Genomic DNA, 23,324 nt, shown 5'->3' with positions numbered 1-23,324 from the left:
ATGGCAGTGATCAGGGCATCAGAATCTTATCTTTGAATTAGATTTGGGTCTGCATTATTTTAGCAAGCAAATTTGTTTTAAAATCTTGCAGTCAGTAAGTTGTTAGCATCACACGTTCTATCGAATTGGATTTCATGCTACATGTCAATCCTATACTCTGCCACGTACACGAGTAGGGTCCTTGTGGACTTTCCAGTGCTCTCTCTGTTAGGACTAGGGATATTTAACATTTTTTTCATGCCGTGTGGCATGAAAGAATTGATGGGAAATTAGTTTAACCTTTTATGTCACATATGAGAATGTTCAAATATTCCGCTGGCAAACCAAGAGAATAAGAATAAACTTTCATATATGGTTATTTCTAAAGGCATCCTCATGTGCAAATTTGATCCAGATTTGCTTCTTGACTTCTCCCGTGTCTTTTCCGTCTCGGCTAGCTTGAGAACGACCAAACGGGAAACAAGTTGGGAGAAATTTGAGAAGCACCAAAGTCTTGTCATTAAGCGTCATGAAGCAATCCACTGACCACGCGATTTGCTACCTCGAGCCCACTACAAGCTTTCTTCTCCTCCACGAGCATCCAATTCGCTCCACACTAACGATAAAAGTTTAACGCATACTTTTCTATAATAATAGTAGAAAAGAAATCAGGCTACGGCAAGATAAAAAGGGGGGCAAGAGAACGGGGTCGGGTGAGCGAAAGAGAGGAAATAGTGGGGAAGCACCAACCGAAAGAGGGGACAAAAAAAGGGGGGAATGAAGTGGTTGAAACGAACAGAACTACTGCAAGGAAGGAGGAAAATGAAAACGAGAGTTGGAATCCGACGTGGTGATCACCAGACGGGCCAAAGCCGTATTTAAATCCGAATCGATTGAAGCCCGAAAGGTCTCCCTCTGGTCGGTGACGTGATCTCAGCTCCACCGCCACTACCCTGTCCTTTCTTCCTCTCTCCCTCCCTCCTTCCCTGCTTCTCAGGGAATCATTCTTTTTCTCTTGGCGGGGAACAGCGACGGCTATCTACTTCGATCCCTTTATCTAGAGGAATCTCAATGCTTCTAATTTTTTATAAAATTGTAGGTTTTGATTTACCTCGGAGGTAGTGTCCACAAGGATCGGCGTTGGATTTGTTTCCGAGCTGCTGCGAGGCTGCAAACAGGCGCGTTCTCTTTATTTCTTTTGGGATTTTTAAATTCGATGGCCTCTGTGAGTTCTTGAGTTGGAGAATATTTAGCATCAATACATAAATTTTAGGGAATTTGGTTAAAAATTGAATCTTGGACCTCGTCATGAAGGATGGGTGGGTGTGTCATTTGCTGGGAGAAGGAAGTGTGGGGATCGATGCTTTAGGGTTTGATTGGAGGATATGATTTTTTTTTTCTTTTGTTAAGTAGTTAATAGACTTCGGTTTTTATAATATGTCAGTGCTATTGCTTTTCGCTTGTGGTTGGATAATGTCTTGGTGAATGCATGCTAGAGCAGTTGTATTGAGAATAATTAATAGTTGGAATGCGAGGCACATTTTTGCAGTCGTTCGAAGTTGGTGAGGCTGCCGGTGGATATGATGATGGATCTGTTAGCTCTAGCAATTTGTTGGATCATGTCATTTTCTTCAATGTGCAAACGGCGAGATGAAACATATGAACGGGAATATTGTAGAGAATGAGAAGCCTGATAATTTATTGGAAGAGAATGCTCTAGATTGGAATGGCTTTTATTAGAATATTGTATTCTCTTTTCCCTATTTTAATTGCTGGACGGAGTCCCAAGATGATAGTAACCTCCATGTGTCTAGAATTTCTCCTAGAGGAAAGAAACTATGCCTAATTAGAATGGTAACCAAGGTTTGCCGTATTGGAAGTACTGTACTGTATCGATACCGAACCGGTACGTAGTTTTGCACCGTACCAACACTCGGTGCACTTCGCCCTCTTGTCTGTACCAATACTGTAACAGGATAGTATCGGTATGGGGTCTGGTACTGAGATGGCGAGCCTTAATGGTAACGAAGTGTGTAAATGCTCAACTGTGATATTTGTGAGATATCTTGTATATGTAGAAGTGAGCTTGAATCATATGATGGAGGAGGTACTTATAATCTTTTTGAGTTGGAGTTGGAATCTGCTACAACAACCATATATAGGAGATCATGCTTAATAAAAAATGGGTTATGATATACAGAAAATCTTGGGATTGCAGTTTCAATGTCCTCTCCAGACCCTCCTACTTATGCTCCATTGGATGAAGGGTTAAATATATGTTTCCCATCTATAATGTTATAGGATACTAAAAGGACACCATGGTAATGCATCCAAATGTCCTCTTAGTAATTGGTTAAAGGTAAAGGGACTTTATCTTACTTTACCACATAAAATTGCCACTTAAATTGCCATAGCGTTCAATTGAGTAACTTTTTTTTATAAAAAAAATAACAGTCATGTTGGCTGGCCAAAACGGACACCTGTACATGTGCAATTGCTCATGTTGAAAACTGAGCCCTAACCCATCTGCAAACATCTGCCTATACCCACAATCAGGACAGACAATATGTGCATCTTATAGAAATTTCCTTTGAGTTCCACAAAAGTTCAATCAAAAACATAGACGAGCCTCTACTGCATGCACACTTTAAGAAATGCAACTTCGACTATCCCTCTTTATATGTTTATTTTTAATTTGAACAATGTTCTTGTAATTGCAGTTGTTCATTGTTGGAATTCTGGGTTTGTTGCTGTCCTATGTAGGCAGTGTAAGAACTGCTTCCTCGCTTCGATCTCATCTATGAATAATCATGCATCCAGACAAGACAGGTATAGAGAGGAGCTGTGAGGACAGTGAAAGGTGAACTTACACATCTTTCCTTATGTATGCAGCTTTATCGGTATTTTTTTTATGCTTCTTTGTCAAATTATGTAGCCTTCCCTGCAAAAAAGAGTCTATTAACATGAGTTTAATAGGCTTATAATTGCTTATTCTTTGTTGAGATCCTGATTGTCGCTTATTTACTAGGCATCGTGAGAAGGTCCTTCCTAATGGTGATGTCTATGTTGGAAACTTTGATGGGTTATTTCCTCATGGGACGGGAAAATATATATGGTCAGATGGAACACTCTATGAGGGAGAATGGGAGAAAAGCAAAATGACTGGCAGAGGACGGATTTACTGGCCATCTGGGGCCACATATGAAGGTGACATCTGTGGAGGTTTCCTTCATGGTTCTGGCACTTTTTATGGGCTTGATGGCTCTGTTTACAAAGGGTCTTGGAGGATGAACATACAGCATGGAATGGGAACTAAAACATATCCTAATTCGGGTATTTATGAGGGTCTTTGGAAGGAAGGATTGCAAGAAGGTATTGGTAGATACACATGGAGTAACAGAAACACTTATATTGGAAACTGGAAAGCTGGAAAAATGAGTGGCAGAGGAGTTATGAAGTGGGAAAATGGTGATTTATTTGATGGTGTTTGGTTGGATGGATTAAAGCATGGCTCGGGTTACTACAAGTATGCAGACGGGGCATATTATTTTGGAACATGGAGTAGGGGCCTAAAGGATGGGCGGGGAATTTTTTATGCAGCTGGAAGCAAACTACCTAAGCAGAAGTTTTCTGAATCTGTGGTATGTAATGATGGAGCTCAAAGTCTTTGTCCTGCTTCACTGATGAGTTCTGAAGGACTCAGGAATAAACCATTGCATAAGAAAAGATACAGTTTTGATGGATGGAATACAAGTAGTTATTTCTGTCGTTCTGGACGAATATCCCATAGGCCTGTGTCATTTGAAGGAATTTGGAATCTTAGTGATTCTGCTGGTAGCGTTTTATCACAAGACAGTTCCCTCACATTGTCCTCTTCATCTGATGAAGGTCAGCATAAGCTCCAGCATGACAATGTTTTGGTTTATGAAAGGGAATATGCGCAAGGAATATTAATAATGGAAAGAACAAGAAGTTCTGATTCTGGTGTAAAACGCAAAACAAAATGGCACCATAAGATTCAAAGAAAACAACCAAGTGGGCCAGGTGAAGCTATTCACAAAGGTCACAAGAGCTATTATCTGATGCTTAACTTACAACTTGGAATTAGGTATGCATCACCTTAAACACTTATGCTAGAGTGGTAGGTCCGACTTTCTATCTGTTTTGACTTTGCAACTCTGCATTTCTTAGTTGCATTGATTATGCTGCAATTACTTATGATCTTTCTGTCTAATTTTTAAATTAACTTCTGATTTAAAGAAAAAATCTGTTCCTTTGTCCTCCTTTTGAGTGAATATCACCAGACTGCCTTTGGCATGGCAAGATGTTGTGAATTTTCACTCATCATAATCTTAACCTTTAGCTTCATTCCACTTATCTAGAGTTGAACTCATGAACATTTAGAATATGGTAAAGTAAATCTAAGTTAAGATAACTTACAATCTGTATCGAGTATTGCAATGATTACTTTAGTCATGACATCTTAACAAAAGATCTACCAGAATTCTAAAAGACAACTCTTAGAGCATTATATCAAATTATCAATTTCAAATAAATAATTATAGCTATCTAAACCATAGTTAAGGGTTGGTCAAATATGAGCTGTTACATGCTTGTTAAATCTATAAAGCAGGTCCAAAATTATCAAAATTGTTAAACTAAAGCTCAGGATGATTTTCTAGTTCGATTCTACCCCTCGCGTTGGAGCACAAGTGTTTCCATATGCAGCTTGGAACATTTAGTATGATGCTGACATTACTCAAGAAGCTTCATGATAACAGTGAGATGGTTCTGTTTCTTGACAAATGGAGCAGCTATTTGCTTATCCTCCATCTTTTCTTGATTATATGACAACCAACCATGTCTCATTTGCTTGTAAAGCACCAATATACTTGCAGTATGAACTGTGTATTGGTACTTGATTATCATGCTACATTTATGTTGGCTTATTGACAACAGTTTTCAAATCTTGCATTGTAATCTCAGGCCACAGCTGGAACCTATTAGGACCCATTTAATTCTGGGTGACCACACAGTAAGGGCTTCTTATCCCTTCTTATCCCACTTATTCAGCCTATTGTTACTTTTGCTCACAGGGTTAGAGCACGCTGAATGAGGGGCAAAATGTATATTTCAGAATACTTGCTTAGCCACCATTTGTTTTATCTAACCAGTCTTCCTGGGCTACCTTGGTCAAAATTATTCCACCAAAATGGTGGAACAGCTTTAACCCAGTTAACCCTTGGTTAATTCCCCAAAAGAATTCCAGCCAACTCATTAACCCCATTCCAATATCCTCGAAATAAATAAGGCCTTAGAGAATGATAATATGAATATGAATTGTCCATAATCTAACTTGATGAGTAACATGAATCACTAAGTATGTTGTTATTTTTAAACAATAGAAATTTCAAGTAATAAATCTGCTTAAATCACCTGTCTATGTATATTAGAATTATATATATAAGTTATTATTTTGTACAATAATATTAGAATTAACATTTATGAATCACATAAAAATCAATAGTAGTAAAAAATGTATATACTTGATTTGATGAATCCTGAACTCATTTTTACTTGCTTAGTCAATGGAAAAAAAAAGCTTGTACTATCAAGCATAGACATCATTTCACTAGAAAGGAGGGGAGGACCCAGGGTTGTCACTAAGAACTGTTACTGGCATGAACCTGATCTATGTGTAGATTATGGAACAAATGTAAACCCATATAACTTCTTCTTCTTCTTCTTCTTTTTCAGGTAAGAAAACCCATATAACTTCTTAGGTCCAGGTATGGGTTTATTATAATCTTAGTTGACCCAATTTGATCATATTAAGGTAAAGTGAGGGTTTGATCTTTTATAAACCAACCTGACCCGAACCAGGACCCGATCTGGACTTGATAGTTTACCCAATATGCAATGTATAGTTTCACTTTAAATTCCATGCAGTTTTTTTCCCTTAAAATTAACTAATTATATCAAGTCTATGTTATTAGTGAGTAAGTTTTGAGGGCATGAAGATAATTAAACTTTCCAAATAATCCTTGCTTAAGACCTGGACCCAGTTCTAATCCAACCTAGACCTATCTGTACTTGATCCAACCTAGATCCAACTTAATTCTACCTGGACCAAGTACCAATCCAACCCGATAACACCCCTGCTGTCTGTGTGTGTATTTTTGACTCGCCAAGTTATCTAAGTCAAGTTAGACTCAAGTAGATTCCTCCAAGACATGTTTCTCTTAATTTAACCAAGTATTTTGACTCTCTAGCATTGGAAAATGACTCGGCTTGAGCCACATTAGAGATCAACTAACTGAGTTTTCCAATTTTGTTTTGGAGGGAAGAAAAAGCTGCCTACTGCTTTAGGTTCTTCAAGATCATCAAACAGGGTTCAGTTTGGGGAAAGAAAAAAGAAAAAAGTCTCAAGGTCTGGTTCATGATTCTTTCAGTTGGATTTAGAGGAGGTAGAGAGGGGAGAAGAGAGAGTGAGGAAGAAAGCATGGGGATTGCAGGGCCAGAGTGCAGAATTAGTGCAGAATTATGTACCCTCAATTTATAAAATACCTTGCTCCTGGCTTTATAATCTTGATATTTGCAAATAGTCTGCTTAGCAAGAATCTCTATATTAGATGCCTAATCATAAGCCCTCTGACATAAACTAGATTGGCAGAAAAAATTACTTTCCTGTATTGCAGATGGTTTGATTTGTATAATGTCTATAACAGAAGAGTCTTGATGAGGAAAGCACTTATCTTCTTAAATTTATGCAAAATAAGAAAGAGAAGATATCCTAATGGAGGTTGTAAAATATAATATCAGATACAACACAAATTAAGAAAATTCCTTTTTTCTTCTGCATCCGCTGTGTAGCATTTAAAGCCTGTCTTATCATGATCAAATAAAAGTCTTCCTTGAAAATCCTGCAATGTTAGTTTCAATTTTGATCTTGATTTGGTGGATTATTATGTTTGGAATGTGCCGTTGTTGCCGCTTATGACAATGTAATCATGAGGCTGTAAACTTGATGTAGATAGTCAAAGTTTAAATTTAGTTTTTGAGAAATGAAAATCAAAGAAAACTTAATTGATGTTCTTGTTCGATCTTTTACTTAGTTTATATGGTGGAAATGAAAAATCTGTTCAGTTACACATTAAAAAAAAGAGCTTCCATATTCTATTATCTTTTGTGAAATAGATATTCTTAACCAATAATGTTCCATGGACTACCTTTACCCTTTTATTTATTTTTCTAATATATACAGTTTGCATTTGGGTTTTCTGTTTGTAATAAATTGTTGCGCAATTTCCAAAAAAATATGTCAAAGGTCTGAATTTAAAGTTGACAGGTATACAGTCGGAAAAATCACACCTGTGCCTATGCGTGAAGTTCGTTCCTCCGATTTTGGACCAAGAGCTAGAATACAGATGTACTTCCCTAGCAAGGGTTCCCAGTTCACACCTCCACATCACTCCATTGATTTCTTCTGGAAGGACTATTGTCCAATGGTTTTTAGGTAATTCTTTATCTGTCTTATTCCTTAATTACCATCTGGAATTCAGGTAATTGAACACCCACTGCAAGTTGGATTTAACATTTTCTCTCCTTTGTGTACATCGTAGGGCCAAGCAATTATATCATCATCATCATCATCATTTTTTAGCTCTTAATTATCCTGAATAGGAAAGACAAAGTCATTTGGTCTACTAATTGCTACAATGCTCATATAAATCATAATTTGATTCTTTTGCAATGTTAAAGTATATAATTCATCTCGTAGAATTAGTCATGGAGGAACTTTTGAACGTGAACATATAAATGCTCTCATCATCATCATCATCATCATCATCATGTTCTTTTTTTTTGTTTTGCTCTCAATTAGCCTAAACGGGGAAGACAAAGTTTTTTGGCACTTGAATATTCTATCTAAGGTCCGCCGTACCGGTACCGGTCGGCGTACTGGTGGCGGGCGGTATCGGACCAGTACCGGTCCGTACCGGCCCCGTACCGGTCTCGTTGAATGGCCGAGTTTTGGGGTTCCACATATCGGTCCCATACTAGCCCGTACCGGTCTCAAACCGATTCTCTAACGATAAGCTCCCGGTACTGGATTCCACGCTGATCCGGTACCGGTTCAGGGCGGTACCGGCACGGCAGACTTTGATTCTACCAATTACTACCATGATCATATAAATCATGATTTGATTCTTTTGCAATGCTTGAAGTATATAATTCATCTCATAGAATTATAGTCATAGAGGAACTTTCAAACATGAGCATATAAATACTCTCTTGCTAAATGAGATTCTTGTTGCATATTGTAGTCCTTTGTCATTTGAGGCTTGTTGCTGGTGGTTATCTAATGAGCACAATCTTACATGTCTCGGGTTTTTTTTTCCTTAATATGAAAATGCTGCAGAAATAATTAAATGATTGGTTTCATGAAGTATGAAGAATGGAGTGGGGAACACATCTCTTTCTAAAGATGCATAGTTGCCACTTTACCACTTTATGTTAATAACAACCACTTGGCTTGGCCATAATTTATTGATCTTGATTTCTTGATAGGCCACTTACTATCTTTGCTGGAATAAACTCAAGATTAAATAAATGAAGAATATTTTTCAGGAATCTTCGGGAAATGTTTAAGATAGATGCTGCAGACTACATGATGTCCATATGTGGGGGTGACGATCTGAAGGAGCTTTCTTCTCCTGGGAAAAGTGGCAGCATATTTTATCTTTCACAAGATGAAAGATTTGTAATCAAGACTCTAAGAAAATATGAACTTAAGGTTTGACTTCTATGGAAATCCCTTTATTGCTGGAGTTTTGATTCATCAGTTAGATGTTAATTGATTATTGAAGTATCGTTTTCTTGTTAACCTGAAAATTATTTCACCATGTATGACATTTCAATCCTCTTACCCTCATATTCCTACTTAATCTCAAAAACAGTAGCCTAGAAGACTTCCTTTTTACATACCGTTCAATTATTATTTTGTTTTCATTTGTCAAATTTTCTTTGAAAAGTAGAGCTAGGTATAAGGGTAGCATGGTGGCAAACTAATCTTGCACTATATGTGTTGCTCTTTTTTATTTCCTCATAGATGATTATATGATATGTTTATCGCAAAGAAATGCACATGTTAACTCGCATAATTATGAAGATTGTAAGTCTGATTGTCATTACAGTTGATAAATTCAATAATTCTCTTTTTTCCCATGTGCTACATATTCTGCTCGTGTTGCTGTTTATGTTTCTTAAATTTTTTGTAAAATGCTAACTGTATTCATATTTCACTCTAAACAAAGGACATAGCAATGGTTAGCCAAATGTTTTTTATTTGAAAGGTTGCAAGATGATTACCATGACCTTCCCAACTTTATTCGGTTTCTGCTAGTAGTGTGCATGGGTTAATTTGTTGGAGGGTACATTACATTTCCTATAAATGACTTACAAGTTATTGCAAGTTTCTCAATCCCTTTTCCATAAATTATCTCAAGTATTCGTTATCCAGTAGTACCCAAATGCATTATCACAGGATCAAAAATAAGGATCGGATTTACTACCTATAATTTATGGCTCAAACATAGATAATACACAAATTGTATGCAAAAGTAGGTTATAGTTCTGCTTGCTTGATGCCCGGCATGCACGATAAAACTTTCTATCAAGGTTTGCCGTCTCGGTACCAGTGCCACACTAGTATAGTGTTGGTACGGTACGGTATGATATGCTTTTTTTTTGGCGTACTGAGTGTCAGTACGCCACCTATACTGGTATCAGTACCAAACCGATACGGTACGGTATATTATGCCTTGTACCGTTCGATTTGGGCCGGTACAACGAACCATGCTTTCTATTATATATAAGAAAGGAACACCATTCCCAATCTGTCTGAGGAAAGCCAAATCTATGCTAACCCACCTTGGAACTCTTGAGGGCTCAATGCCTAATTGATTTAGTGCCTCGAATGCATGTGCCTTAAAAAAGGAAAAATACAAAAAAGAAAAACAAGGTGAGAGGATGTCTAGGAGGGATACAAAATGCTGACTAGGGATTAGGATACATGCAATGAGCTTTAAAACAGGATGATGGCCATAGTGCAATTTGAGCTGTTTTGGGAGTCAAATGCTCATTGACTAGGCATTCAGGGTTATAAGTGGTCTGGAACAGAAAATTACTATATCAAACATGTTCACATATGGATGCACTTGTGCATGTGACCATGTTCTTCTTCAAAAAAGACCTTGAATTTGGGGAGGATCTTTGGGCTAGATCAAGCTTTACCTCCAAGAAAAAAATGCCAAGGAAAACTAAGTCACAATTACAACTGAAGTGTTTATGTCATGGACTATAATTAAATTCAAGTAGAAACAAAAATATTGAAAAACAGAAAATGTGTTAGGCTTCTCAATGATGGAGGTCTGTTTAGGCTTAGGAGGAAGCCCCTACGCTTATGCATGTCAAAAGACAATGTTGATGCAGCTAGGCTGCTTCTTAAGCATCTTGGCAGCTTCTTTGTATTAGGATTGCAACAGAATTAAATGTTCTTGAAGAAAACTAGGCAAGGAGCTGGAAAGACCGAAGTGCTACATTTTTGTGGATGTAGACCAGATATAGAGTCATCAAAAATTTGAACTTCATGATCTTAGGGTTAGAGTTTTAGTTGAGGGATGAGTGGTGAAAGATGAAGTAGATCCTCAAGTTACCTATGGTATGAAACAATGAAAATTGAGGAACCCCTAGGGATTAGTTAGTGGTGGCAAGGGGTGGAAGAGATAGACTCAGCTTTGTTTGACTTTTACTATTAATGTAGATTAGCCCTCTGACTGAATTGAACCCATCAGTGTGTGAGACTTGTCGGACTTAAACCTGCCCACGGGTCAGCCAGCTGAGGAGAAAGGAATAGTAAAAGAGAGGGTGTAGAGAAGAAAAGGAAAGGGGGGCAATTGGTGGTGGCACACTAGGACAATGGGATAATACCAGCAACGTAGGGGCAGTGTGACTTCTAGCATCTCAATTTTTCATAAGAATCAAAGTACAATTTAGGTTGCGGTAATCTGTCAACTTTGTAATTGAAATTAATTATTTTTTATCTTAAAATGGTAAATTTAATAGATTTTATATTGGAATTGCATTTGTACCCTCATATTGGGAAAGTTACTTAAAATGTAGTTTTGTTGTTGCAGATTTTGTTGAAGATGCTTCCCAAATATTATAATCATGTCGGAATTTATGATAATACCCTGATAACAAAATTTTTTGGTCTTCATACAATAACAATAAAAGGTGTACGGAAGGTATTTATCCTATATTTTCTAATATGCTTCCTAACTTGGACATGCTCTTGCCAATGTTTTTACTTAATCTTTGCAGGTCCGGTTTGTTGTGATGGGAAATATGTTTTGCACGGGGTTGCACATTCATCGTCGATATGACTTGAAAGGTTCATCCCAAGGAAGGTCAACAAGCAAGCATAACATAAATGAAAACACGACTTTAAAGGATCTTGATCTGTCATATGTTTTCCATTTGGAGAGGTCATGGCGTGATTCGCTTTTTAGGTCAGCTATTTTCATGTTATATAGTTTGCAAAATGCCAAATGTTTGATCAACTTCTAGTACTAGAAACTTATTAGCTTGTAACTTATCAAATGCTAGATTAAATTAGTGAAACAATTGTATAATTTATAGTTATGCCATCCTCCATGTTCAAGAAAGATATGAAGTACATATTTAGTGTAAAGTTTGACGAGCATTACTTTTTGATGAATACTGTAGACATAGCAAACTAGGGCTGTCATTCAAAGTTGTCGGCTTGGACCCAACCTGGACCTACTAGACCTACCCATATTGGATCCAAACCCATGGATTTTCAAGTTGGGTATGGTTCCCTAGATAGGCATGTAAACAATTTTAGGTACAGGTCTTGCAAAATTGTTCCTGATTCGACTCGAATATGGCAATTTACCTAGTAATAATATAAATATATATATTATATAATAGAAATTATAAAAATTATATTTATGCTTATATCTCTAGTTTTTATTTAAATTTGTCTCCCGCTTCCTCCCTTTAGTCCAGCATCATCATTTTTTACAGGTTCCATCACCAACATCTACCTTTAGCCATTGTACACTATCATCTCTCTCTTTTTTTTCTCATAGGATGAAAATTGACAAGTATACAAATTATATAATTTTACTCTTATCTCTAGCCTTTATTTAGAGTATACTAAAAAAATCTTAAATTAATCTCCCACCACCTCCGTTTAGTCCATTGCATCATTATCATTACTTATAGGCTCCATCACCATCATCCAACTTTGGCCATTGCGCACTATCATCTCTTTCTCTCACTCCTATTTTTTCACACATGGACCTATTTAGGATGTAGACCTCAATTGTATCTATACATATTCTATACCAAAGATCATCAAATTGCCCGAAACTAAGCAGGTCGGGTACCAAACCTCTCCTGGCTTTCGTTACTCTCCTTCCCTCTCGATTCTTCTCCCCTTTCCTTCTCTTCGAATTTCTTGATTCTCCTCTCTGTCTCTCCCTCTCTCGATTCTCCTCTCCAAAACTTCCTCTTCCCTCTTCCCTCTCTTGATGCTTTGTGATGACAACAATGACGTGATGATGGCTCCACAAAGACAATGCCAGCTAGGGTTAGGGTATCGGTGCACCTCTCTCTCTTTCTCTCTCTTTGTCTCTCTCCCTTTCTCGAGTTTCTGGTATGTCTCAGCTCGATACAGTACATACTGGTACTATACTGAACTGGCGCCGATCGATATGACCCCTAATATCGGTTCCGCGAACCTTGATCTATACCCTTCCCATAGGCCTTATAGATCTCACAATCGCAAAATTTTGACTCAAACCCTATTGTCCATCAATCAGGTTGGTTCTAGGTCGAGTTGCCTATGAAATTGTAAGACACATCAAGTCTATGGGTCCGATATTGATCAAGTATGGATCGGATGCTGGATCGAGTCCGAAAGTCCACTTGTGAAAAAGAGGAAATAGGATAAATTGCCTATGGTCAGGGGTGGCATGGTGATCATAGGGGTTTTAGATGGAAGGCAACATAAAGAGCTAAGGGGCAAATTGAAGATTTTTAAATATATATTTTATAAAAGAAATCAAAAGTATAAAGATAAAATAATATAATCTGTATTTTCTATAAAACTGACACTAGCTAAGCCGTTGGGCCGGTTGAGTTGGGTATGTTATTTCTTGGTCAACCCTGGAACCCATATGCAACCCAAAAGTCTAGGATGTGGATTGCGTCTCAAGGTGGGCTTGGGTCTATAGGTTCAAGTGACAGCTTCAACTTCCCCCTGGCTTTTCTTAAATCTTCTTCAACCCTCTCAAACTACAACAAAAACTTGATCCGATCTCATCATCACAACCTCTTTAGTTATATACTCTTTATAGGAGCCAACTTATTTGGTTTTATCATTGTGTTGTGTTACCTAGACTTCTGAGTTTATCTTGAATAAATCATGTCAGTACATATCAACAAGTCTATATGTGCCAAAACCAAGATTTTGAGCCTTGATATTAGGCCCAGTACCCATCTTACTAGTTTGATAGAGTATGTGGCTAGAGTTGGCATGGCATCTATACTATATATATCAGTATAGAGGCATACTAAGCATTCATACCATACTTATACTGTATCAAGTAGGTATAGTATGCAACTATGGATCGTACATTCGATACAGGCCGGTAATTAAAACCTTGTGTCAAACACATCAGCTTTATTTAAAAAAAGGCAGTGCTTACACTCGCAAACCTAGCTCATAAGGATGTTGATGTGGCTGCAAGGCCTATTTTTGCTAATGCCAACCATACTTGCATCTACTTTGGCCTATCATCACTTATGCAAAGGGAGGGGAGAGGCAAAGGGAGGAGAGAGCATGAAGGGTGCATTAGAGAGGGGGACAAGAAAGAGTGAAGAAGGGAGGGAGAGGAGAGAATGAAAAAGAGAGTCAAGGAAAGAGCATAACTGGATTTTCACATTATCACCTCCCCCTGTTTGTTGCATTGTTTTGCACTATATGCAAGTAAAAGGTGGTCAGTACCAAAGCATGTGACCTTCATTTAAAAAGTGGACTATTTGTATGCGAATTTAGTTTCATGACAATATTCTTATATAAAAATCTCATTTTTATTTTTCATTCATTGCATATGCTACTCCAACCAGCCAGTCATAAATTTGTTCAATCTCATGGGACCTTCTTAGTTTAGTGTTATGCTATGTAGTCGATCACATATTTGATTGGGAAAGGATTCGGATGTTGATGACAGCAATGATGTGTGGTTGTCAACAGGATCATTCAAGTTGGATGATATGATGTATCATTATTTTAATAGAATTCATTGGTAGGCATGTAAATGTTCCTTTTTAATATTGATTACTTGTCAATTACTAAGTGCTAGTGTAATTCTGTGACAGGAAAATCTTGGTTATTGTCTTCACTCAGATGAAAAATCTACCCTTATGGGGCTTCCATCTAGACCTAGTCACAAAGCCCTTCATTCCTAATATGATCACTTAAAAGACCTAAAATGTTAAAGAGTAACATGGCATTAAATAGTATACTTCCCTACATATCTTTATTTTTTCCCATCTTGCCAAATTAGACTAGGATATCTATCTGAATCCACTCTCCACGTATGTGTGCATGTAACATCCACTTCTTCGTCCTCAAGTGCGTTCAACTCTAGTTTTACTCCTTGTCACCTTTTATTTTTTATAGTATATATACTTTGTTTCATTCCTTTCTTTTCATCTTAACGTGGTAATCTTTTATTTAAATTTCCACTTTGACTTTATCAGCACATCTATCAAGCCTTTGTTTCATTCATAACTATAGACTAAAACTACAAGCCAACTCCTTTTGTTGGAGACTCCTAGTGAGACCCTAGTTCTGTGACTATTGATTCTTAGGTGGATTTGATGGTGTCATTTTATCTATGTTTGTAATATACTTCCAGAAGTGGAAATAAACTTTAGACTCCCAACAAAAGTTTTCTAAGAGGTCCAAGGGATAAAACATAGTTACTTTCTTGTATGCCTACATGGTACGACCAAAATTAAAAGGATGATTATTTGAAACTTCCTCCTTCACCAACTTGTTAGCAGGTGCATATCCTATTATTCATTTTTGTGATCTTTGTAAAAGCTGTATCCTTCCCTCACGACTGCCCAGGGCACGCACACTTGCACAGAGACATGCGTATGTCTTTAATTTGAATTGGCATGCTAAGACATGCAAATTTATTCCTTTTTTTCTTTTTAAAACATCGAGCAACTTCAGCTACTTTGTAATGGTGTAAAGAACATTTCTTTAAGGCATATAAACATAGTAATTAGGTAGTATGTAGAATTCCAGAATCATAAATTATCCTTGATATCTGTGTGCATTGTCATTCATTAAACATATTCCATAATTTCAACTACACAGTCATGTTTTCAGATTAATATATACAAATAATATCAAAATTCATGATAAATACTACATGGGGAAGATGTAATTATGGTTGCACTTTAGCTAAATATGGTGGATTTTTGTGTATGGTGGGTAATGCGAAAGCTTGTATTACTGGTAGTGTTATCTGAAGCTTACATAATTGTAAATTGTGGCAAGAGTTCCAAACCATCTGTAGTAGGCATATGACCATTCAGAATGGGTAGTAGGATATGATCAAATATGCATCAGCAGAACAATACACATTGATACAAACTGGCACAAACATAACATAGCACCCTTTATCGTGCCAAAAGCCTTCTGGCACTATTTTTATCAGTTGATGCAATATGGATTTGTACTTGGGACTCTTGGTCTGTACAACAAGCAGTAACTTGAGTGAGCCAATTAGAAGTAAAAGTTTGTTATATGAGATCTTAAAAACTTGTTTAAGATAAGTCTTGTTTTGGTAGTTTTAACATGTTCTATCTGTCCACTACTGATATCTGACAACTTGCTAACTCCAGTTCCTCATGGATTTCGCAAAATGCCGAAGTTGTGAATGGATACTTTTAATGTTACTGGGGTTATGATTATGTATTCTTGTAACTTGTTATTTTTCATTTATAATACAAATGACCTTTTTTCTTAGGCAAAATATTTCCCCCCTTTTGCAGACAAATCTCTCTAGACTGCATGTTCCTAGAATCACAATGTATAATTGATTATAGCATGCTGTTGGGGCTGCATTTTAGGGCTCCTGAACATTTGAAGGCTCTCTTGGAATGTCAACATACACTTCAAAACAGTTCAAGCTCACAAGCCAACAACTGTAGGTATCTCATTTCTAATTTTTTTTTGTTGTGGCTCTTATGCCCGATTCAAACAAAGCAGTCACCACTGAAACTGTCCTTATTTTTGCTTTTGTTTGATGCCCATTTTTCAGATTTAGTGGGATTCATTCATTGTTCAGAACACAATGCTATTCCTATGCATAATATTCACATGCTGACCTGGAAGCACATCATTGGAAGCAGTTTTGAAACTTCAGAAAGCTATACTGAAAATTTCTTTTCATGTGCTGCCATGTCAGCATGTAAAAAAGTGTAAAAACATGCAGACCAGGCATTTTCTTCCTACTTAACTAATTCAAGTAACATCATTTCTCAGGTTTAACCTTACATTATGTGTGTATATGTTTATGTAATTGCATGATTTAATAGACATTCAAGATAAAGTTGGTATGATCATCAGATGTTTGTATAGATAATCTTAGGTTGTAGTTTTTTCAAAGCGTACAAGGGGAATCCTGTGAAGGTGATTAATATGGGGCAGAAGCAAGCATGCTAGATAATATTAATTCATACACACAAAGTCACTATTAAAGAAGCAATTTAGTAAAATGTAAATTGGCACAATCCCAAAGTGAAGGATTGCATTTAGAGCACCCTAAGCTTAGTTTCATGATGACAAATGATGGAATAGGAGATACAGAACCAACTAAGAGAACAAAATCAGTTCTTTAGGGTAACCTTACTCTGGCTAAAATAGGCCTTAGTGGTGGCTTAAATCCCAAGATACATAAATCAAATCCTAACTGATTTTACAAATGAAAACTAATCCTACTGATATAATAAACTCAAGGTAACCTTTAATTATATTTCATGGTCAATGAAAAAAAGAAAGAATCTCAAAGGAATTTTTAGCAATTGGCTCATAACACAATGGCCAATGCTTCTGTTATTGCTGCAAAGCCCTCCTTGGAACTTATCAGAGGCCCACATCTTTCATTATTTTAATATGTATTATAATCTTGATTGTTGTAATGTATTTGTTCAAGTTATGATGTGTCACTTTGCTAATTTATACTGAAAAATTGGTGCAACTGCATGGAAGCTGTCTATGAGTCCGCCAAAGTAATATTTCTTTGCTCCATGAATCCACTGGTCTTTAAGGAGTGCTCAAAGAAATTGTTGTTTCAAACCTCGATGCTTAGCAATACTGTCAATATTGTGTAGCTTTCACTATTTGACTTTGATATTCTTCTCTTGGATGATTTGCTCATAACTGCATAAATACAGAAGGTGAGCGAAGAGATAAAGATGGAGAAGGAAAAATGTTAGTTCAAATACTATAGATGATCTAGAATTAAAATAAATGATCCTTAGACTCAAGATATTGATCCACACACTCTACTAACTGAGCAGATATTAATTTTGTTCTCTTTGTTCACAATTGAAAAATCAAGAAGTTTAGGAAAAGGAAAACTAAAATGAAGTCAAAAGAAGATGCAGAAGAGAAACTAATGGTCATATCATCAAAGAGATCATTCTAACTTACTATGGTACAGTATATCAACTTTAAGTCTCCTTATGGTATCTCAAATACAATTTCTGCATACCCTTAAGTGATTTTAGATGGAAGAAGGACAAGATTTGACAAAAGAGGAAGAGATCACAAGGACAAAAGAAGAGAAGGAGAAAGCAAGAACTAAGAATGTGCCATGCATCATTTTTTTTCCTTGTACAATTAGGGTATCCACTTTAAGGGCCTGTTTGGGTGATTGGGCCGAAAATCCTATTGGATTCGTGGATTGGGACAACCAGCAAAATCTTAGGATTACATACTGCGCTAGGCCTATATTTATAAATACCCAAAAATAGCTTTGTAGTGGGCCGGCCTAAATCCCATAGGGAGAAAAAAAAGACCACAGCAAGTCTTTTTTTTCAGCCCAATCATCCAAACATGCCCTAAGTAGGCAAAAAATGGCTATCACACATCTAATTAGGTGTCTCTTTGGTCAAGTTACAGTCTGACAGTACAAGGGTCGATTACTTAATTGTCAGGTCCAAAAGCAATAGGACCTGCAGAAGAGTCCCCTACACAAAACTGATCTATTGTATAGGACTAAAATTGTCCCCCAAAACTTAGTTTTCAAGATCCATATATTGGTGCTCGTTGTCTTTTCAAGAGATGGGTACTTTTTTACTTTCTTAAAAATAGATTTATATGAACCTTGATTGTCTCTGAACTGTTTGATCTGTAACAGATAATTTGAAATGTGAATCTCAGTTTGAAAGCTAGACCAGAGAAGTCAGCACTATTCAGCTTAACATACATCATTTTCCTGTTAAAGAGATTTATTGGTGCTCTTCAACAGCATCCAATGCTAAGAGATTCTAATAAATTCTGTGGGAGGAACCAAATATTTAATTCTTGAGACCTTAGTCTGATACTTGTAATTTTGTACATTTAAAATTACCAATAAATCATTGGGTAGTTGACTCAGTTTTGCTCACCTATTGCTTAGATTTTTCTTGCTACTTAGTGCTCCAACTATTCTTACTCTATTCCAGCTGATGAACCATCGCAAGATGAGGTCACAGTTCCACCAAAGGGTTTGCTTTTGGTTGCTCATGAACCAGGTTCTGTGAGTACCATGCCCGGTTCACACATTAGAGGCAGCACATTAAGGGCATCTGCAGTTGGTGATGAGGAGGTTGATCTTATTTTGCCTGGCACAGGAAGGTAGCTATCATTTCCCATTTTTCTTGTTCTAATAATATATTAGCTATGTAAAGCAATAGAGATGTTACAAGTAGTTTATGTTTCATTATTTGTTCATCCTAAACTATCTTGCTGCAGCTCAAGCACAAGCCAACATATAAAGATGTTATAGAAAAATCATTTTTAGCAGTATATAATAGGAAAGTTATGCAATGAATGCCCCTTTCCCTTGCCTTCTTCCTTCATACCGCCGATTGTACACCATTCTTTGACTAACTATGAAAAATAACATGCAGAGTAGATAAATCAATAACTTATGACAATGTCCTTAGTGTCAGGATGCCATTCGTAGTTAATTCAGGTAACAATTCAATGTTTCCAACCAGCTAGGGTTGATGCAAAATTGCAAAGAGTGCACATGTTACTAAAGGGTGTTTTAGGCAAATGATCAAAATGGTGGTGTAAGTCTTAGTGGTGGTTAACTTCCATGCTGAAGGGAGAGAAGTTATTTTCCTTCTTAGTCTTAAAGAATTATTAAGAACCACCAAAATAAATACAAAAGCTAGCACTATGATGTTAATTGCAGATTTACGGTCTATTGACAACATAGGAAACTTGAACTAAATCAGAGAATTGAATGAAAATATTGTGAGCAATGCCTACTCAATTGCATGCTGTATAGAATTGTTTTTTGCAAAGAGACTGTGAGTTGAGATTTCATGCAAGACTTTGACACAAACGACGTCATTAATATTTCTAGAATCATCAAACTAGATTTTGTTCAAGCCCTATGATGAAGAAGCAATAAGAAACATGGCAATCCAAACCAAACAAAACTAAACTCATACTGTATGGACCAGAGAATGATCCATTAATGTTAGGGATAGCCCTGCTAATCCACTAAACAAGTTTCTTTTCAAGGGGTTCAAGTTATCGGTCAATATGCAAAAAGTCAGATAACCATGTCAAGCTGTGACCGCCAAAAAGATGTCTTAAAGTTAACCTGTGGTGTTCTCTCTCTCTTTCTTTTACTTAATCACAAATTTTTCTCACCTTATCCCACCAACCCCAAACTTCAACCAAACACCACTTTTTACTACTGAGAGAAGGGAAAGTGGGAAGGCTGGTTAGAGTTAGGGTTAGCTAACTGGGGTTTGCTATCCTGAAAATTAATAAAGCTGTTCGGGTAAGGAACTTATGTTATTGGTCATGCAGTTGATCATTGATTTATGTGTTGAAGTGGTGAATGTCAGAATCAATGATGAGGATCCAACACAAGAGTCTTAGATATAAGCTTAAAAGTATAGAAAGTGCTTGGAGGAAAAGCTTGGAAATGCGTGTCTGATCAGAATGTAGGCCCTACACACACCTATAAGCATGCAGAGTTGATCAAAACTCCTGCTGATAAGATCTGGCCTGAAGTCTGTCGATGCAAAATCTAAAGATCATAAAAAAGGGGCAGCCCATTGCAGAATTTGGGAAGGGTCGGATGTAGCAGCCTTACCCCCGCTTGCGCAGAGGTGGTCTCCATGTTTTGAATCCATGACATCCAAATCACAGTGGAGAAATCTTACCATCATGCCAAGGCTCACCCACAATGAAAAATCTAAAGATTGGCTATTAAAAATCAAATATTTACACCATTAGTCATGCTTCATGATATATGAAGTGTTTATAAGATCATAATGTATGGTACTATTTACCTATTCACCAAGTTAGCATGAATAGATGGAACTATTAGGGTTAGCATGCATGGTTCTATATACAACTATGATAGTGCATTATTGGATCTCGACATCTCAAAATGCACTTGAACTAAGGTTTTATAATATTTAGGAACTCGTCCTCCATGTATTTTATAACATTTTCACTTTAAATTCCCAGTCCCGGTAGTTCCATGTGGCAACTTGTAACGTAATGTCTCCTCCCCTGATAATAGCAGTTTTTACTACATTCCTTTTAAAAGGACATGGCCTAGTTTGATAGTTTTTCATCCTTAACTTGAGACCCTTTATTCTTTACTTCCAACACCTGGGTTTATCAGTCTAGTTATCTTTGTCATCAGGCTCTCGTGAACTTTTTGGGGGCCACTGAAAGTTGGAAAGAGGAATTTCAACTTGCAAAACTAGATGGTTGCTGATAAACTTGCGTAGATATACGAAACTTTCTTGAGGTGCTAATAAAGGTGTGTAGATATACAAAACTTTCTTGAGGAGGTACTGCTAGAAAAAATGTTCCAATCGCCTCAAAATATTCTAAGCATATGAGAAGCTGCATAGATCATTCATAAGATGGCATTCACAAGAATGGCACTAGTCGAGGATCTAATAGCCATCCTGTTATGTGACTTGCACTTGAGTGGGCCATGCAGTAACTGAAATTGTGGTAAAGAGTTTGTATATCATGCATTTCAACATGATCTGTTAAACATTTTGTTAAAGTGAAGCGCTTCTTGGATCACTTGTTTATCTCTAAATTTCTATTCCTCAAATGTGCTTGTGAATTCATATTCTCACAACTACTCATCACCTAGGAATTGTCATTTCGGGAATGTTGTCTGCTGATTTTTACAGGTTGAGGGTGCAGTTAGGAGTTAACATGCCAGCTCAAGCTCATAGGAAGCTTCTTCACAATGAAGTCCCCGATTCAGCAGAAATCGATCACTTTGAGGTCTATGATGTCGTTCTCTATCTTGGAATTATAGATATATTGCAGGAGTATGACATGACTAAGAAAATTGAGCATGCCTATAAATCACTGAAGTTTGATCCCCTGTCCATCTCCACAGTTGAACCTAAGCTGTATTCCAAACGTTTCATTAGTTTCTTGGAGAAAGTTTTCCCTGAGCAGATTTGAGTTGGGAAAATTATAATGCAGCAAGTTATCAATCATTCCATGGTTTGCTGGAGTCGTATTTCATAGCCAAACTGAGAAAAGCATAGGAGTCAGTCCAGAATTTTCCATGTATTGTACCACGTACCAGCATTACTTTTCATTATTTTTTTATTCATTCTCTGTAAGTCTCTGATCACATTACTTGTATTTGAAACTGAAACAAATAAAATTAGTAACACATAATAGTACACAGATTCACTGCTCAGCTGTTCAACTGGCTGCGGATGGAGATCTGGTCTGAATCTTCCAGGAGAATGGTCTTCCCTGCTACCAAATGACTGATTTGAGTAAAACTGGCAACTAGCCAAAAGGGTTGACGGTATCTGGACAGAGTCAAGGTCTTAAACTGCTCCATATTACTTTCAGGACCACTGGAAAATTGGCATGCAAATTATGGTGATGGAGAGGAGCTAATGGGTGAGAAACCTAGATATCCTGCTGCAGATTAATGTGATGTGGCTTCGTAATTCATCTTATGATAAGCAACTTTTTGACTGCTATAATTGACCATCTCTTATTTTCAAAATGATTAAAATGTGCTACGAGTTATGCCATATTCAAACCTTATATGGAATTTATACTACCCAATCTCATATTTACACACAAAAAAAAAACCATGTATTATCAAATCCTGAAGTTAGTCTGATTTGCCTAATGAAAATGGTAAACATATCTCTCGGCATTCTCAAGGAGATAAGATGGCTGACATAAAATATGCAACTTTCCGGATGTCAGAGTCTCGATACCTAGGAGCCTCCTGTGCAGTCATCCGCATAAGCCATTGGCGTGTCAAGAAATCAATATGATGATATCGATTGAATAAAACGTTCATGTAAGATCAATCTTCACCTTCAGACAAATGTGGATGGATGCAGTGCATAGGGGGTTGGATTTGGAATACTGAGATCCGTTAGCAAATGAAACTAGAGAAAAACCAGATCCATCTAAAGCAGTGATCTATGAAGTCCGAAGATCCGTCTTAGAACCTATCATTTGGATGATAACTCCTGATAAAACCATGAAGATAAGGCATCCAAATGATCCACAGACCATATTGTGCTCGATAGATTTCCTGCATCATGGACCACATTGTGCTGCGGAAGCAATGAGCAAGAATTAATTAACAAGACCAAGTATGGTTTAAAGACCAAACCACAAACATATAGACTGTTAGAAGTCGACAACGGGAGTCCAGTTAATTTTGTTGAACCAAGGATAATAGGCTTCCAAGTATGGTTTAAAGACCAAACCACAAATATCTAGACTGTTAGAAGCGGACACCGGGAGTCCTGTTAACTTTGTTGAACCAAGGATAGTAGGTTTACAAGTTCAATACAATCCTTTATGAACGACCGAGTGGGAGGAAAACTTGCCAAAATTAAAATTTTCAGGTAAACTATGGCTCTTGGCTACAATCCGCTATTCCACTGTATGAAACGGCATCACAGAGTCTCAGATT

General features: G+C 37.0%; 1 protein-coding gene across 11 annotated transcripts; it reads left to right on the top strand.

Moving 5' to 3' along the window:
* Positions 1-685: 685 nt before the first annotated feature.
* On the top strand, positions 686-22,479 carry LOC103716020 (phosphatidylinositol 4-phosphate 5-kinase 1). 11 transcript variants are annotated; one of them, XR_003387357.2, is made up of 12 exons: positions 688-1,157; positions 2,700-2,839; positions 3,008-4,087; positions 7,328-7,495; positions 8,608-8,773; positions 11,175-11,285; positions 11,362-11,549; positions 16,141-16,295; positions 18,820-18,991; positions 21,544-21,640; positions 21,759-21,986; positions 22,059-22,479. XR_003387357.2 is itself a non-coding variant. In XM_008803855.4 (11 exons), exons 2-11 carry the CDS (start codon positions 2,790-2,792, stop codon positions 21,840-21,842), a joined length of 2,271 nt encoding a protein of 756 aa, XP_008802077.1. In that variant the 5' UTR covers positions 688-1,157; positions 2,700-2,789; the 3' UTR covers positions 21,843-22,070. The 11 variants fall into 11 exon arrangements, 8 of the variants coding, with proteins under 8 accessions (XP_017700421.1, XP_017700420.1, XP_008802077.1 ...); XM_008803855.4 differs by having other exon boundaries at positions 21,759-22,070; XR_003387356.2 differs by having other exon boundaries at positions 689-1,157; positions 21,544-21,986.
* Positions 22,480-23,324: the final 845 nt, after the last annotated feature.

This window comes from Phoenix dactylifera, chromosome 8 (assembly GCF_009389715.1).
Source record: "Phoenix dactylifera cultivar Barhee BC4 chromosome 8, palm_55x_up_171113_PBpolish2nd_filt_p, whole genome shotgun sequence".
Lineage (NCBI taxonomy): Eukaryota > Viridiplantae > Streptophyta > Magnoliopsida > Arecales > Arecaceae > Phoenix > Phoenix dactylifera.
Note: the sequence above shows the minus strand (reverse complement) of the source record. Positions and strands in the feature narration are given on the sequence as shown.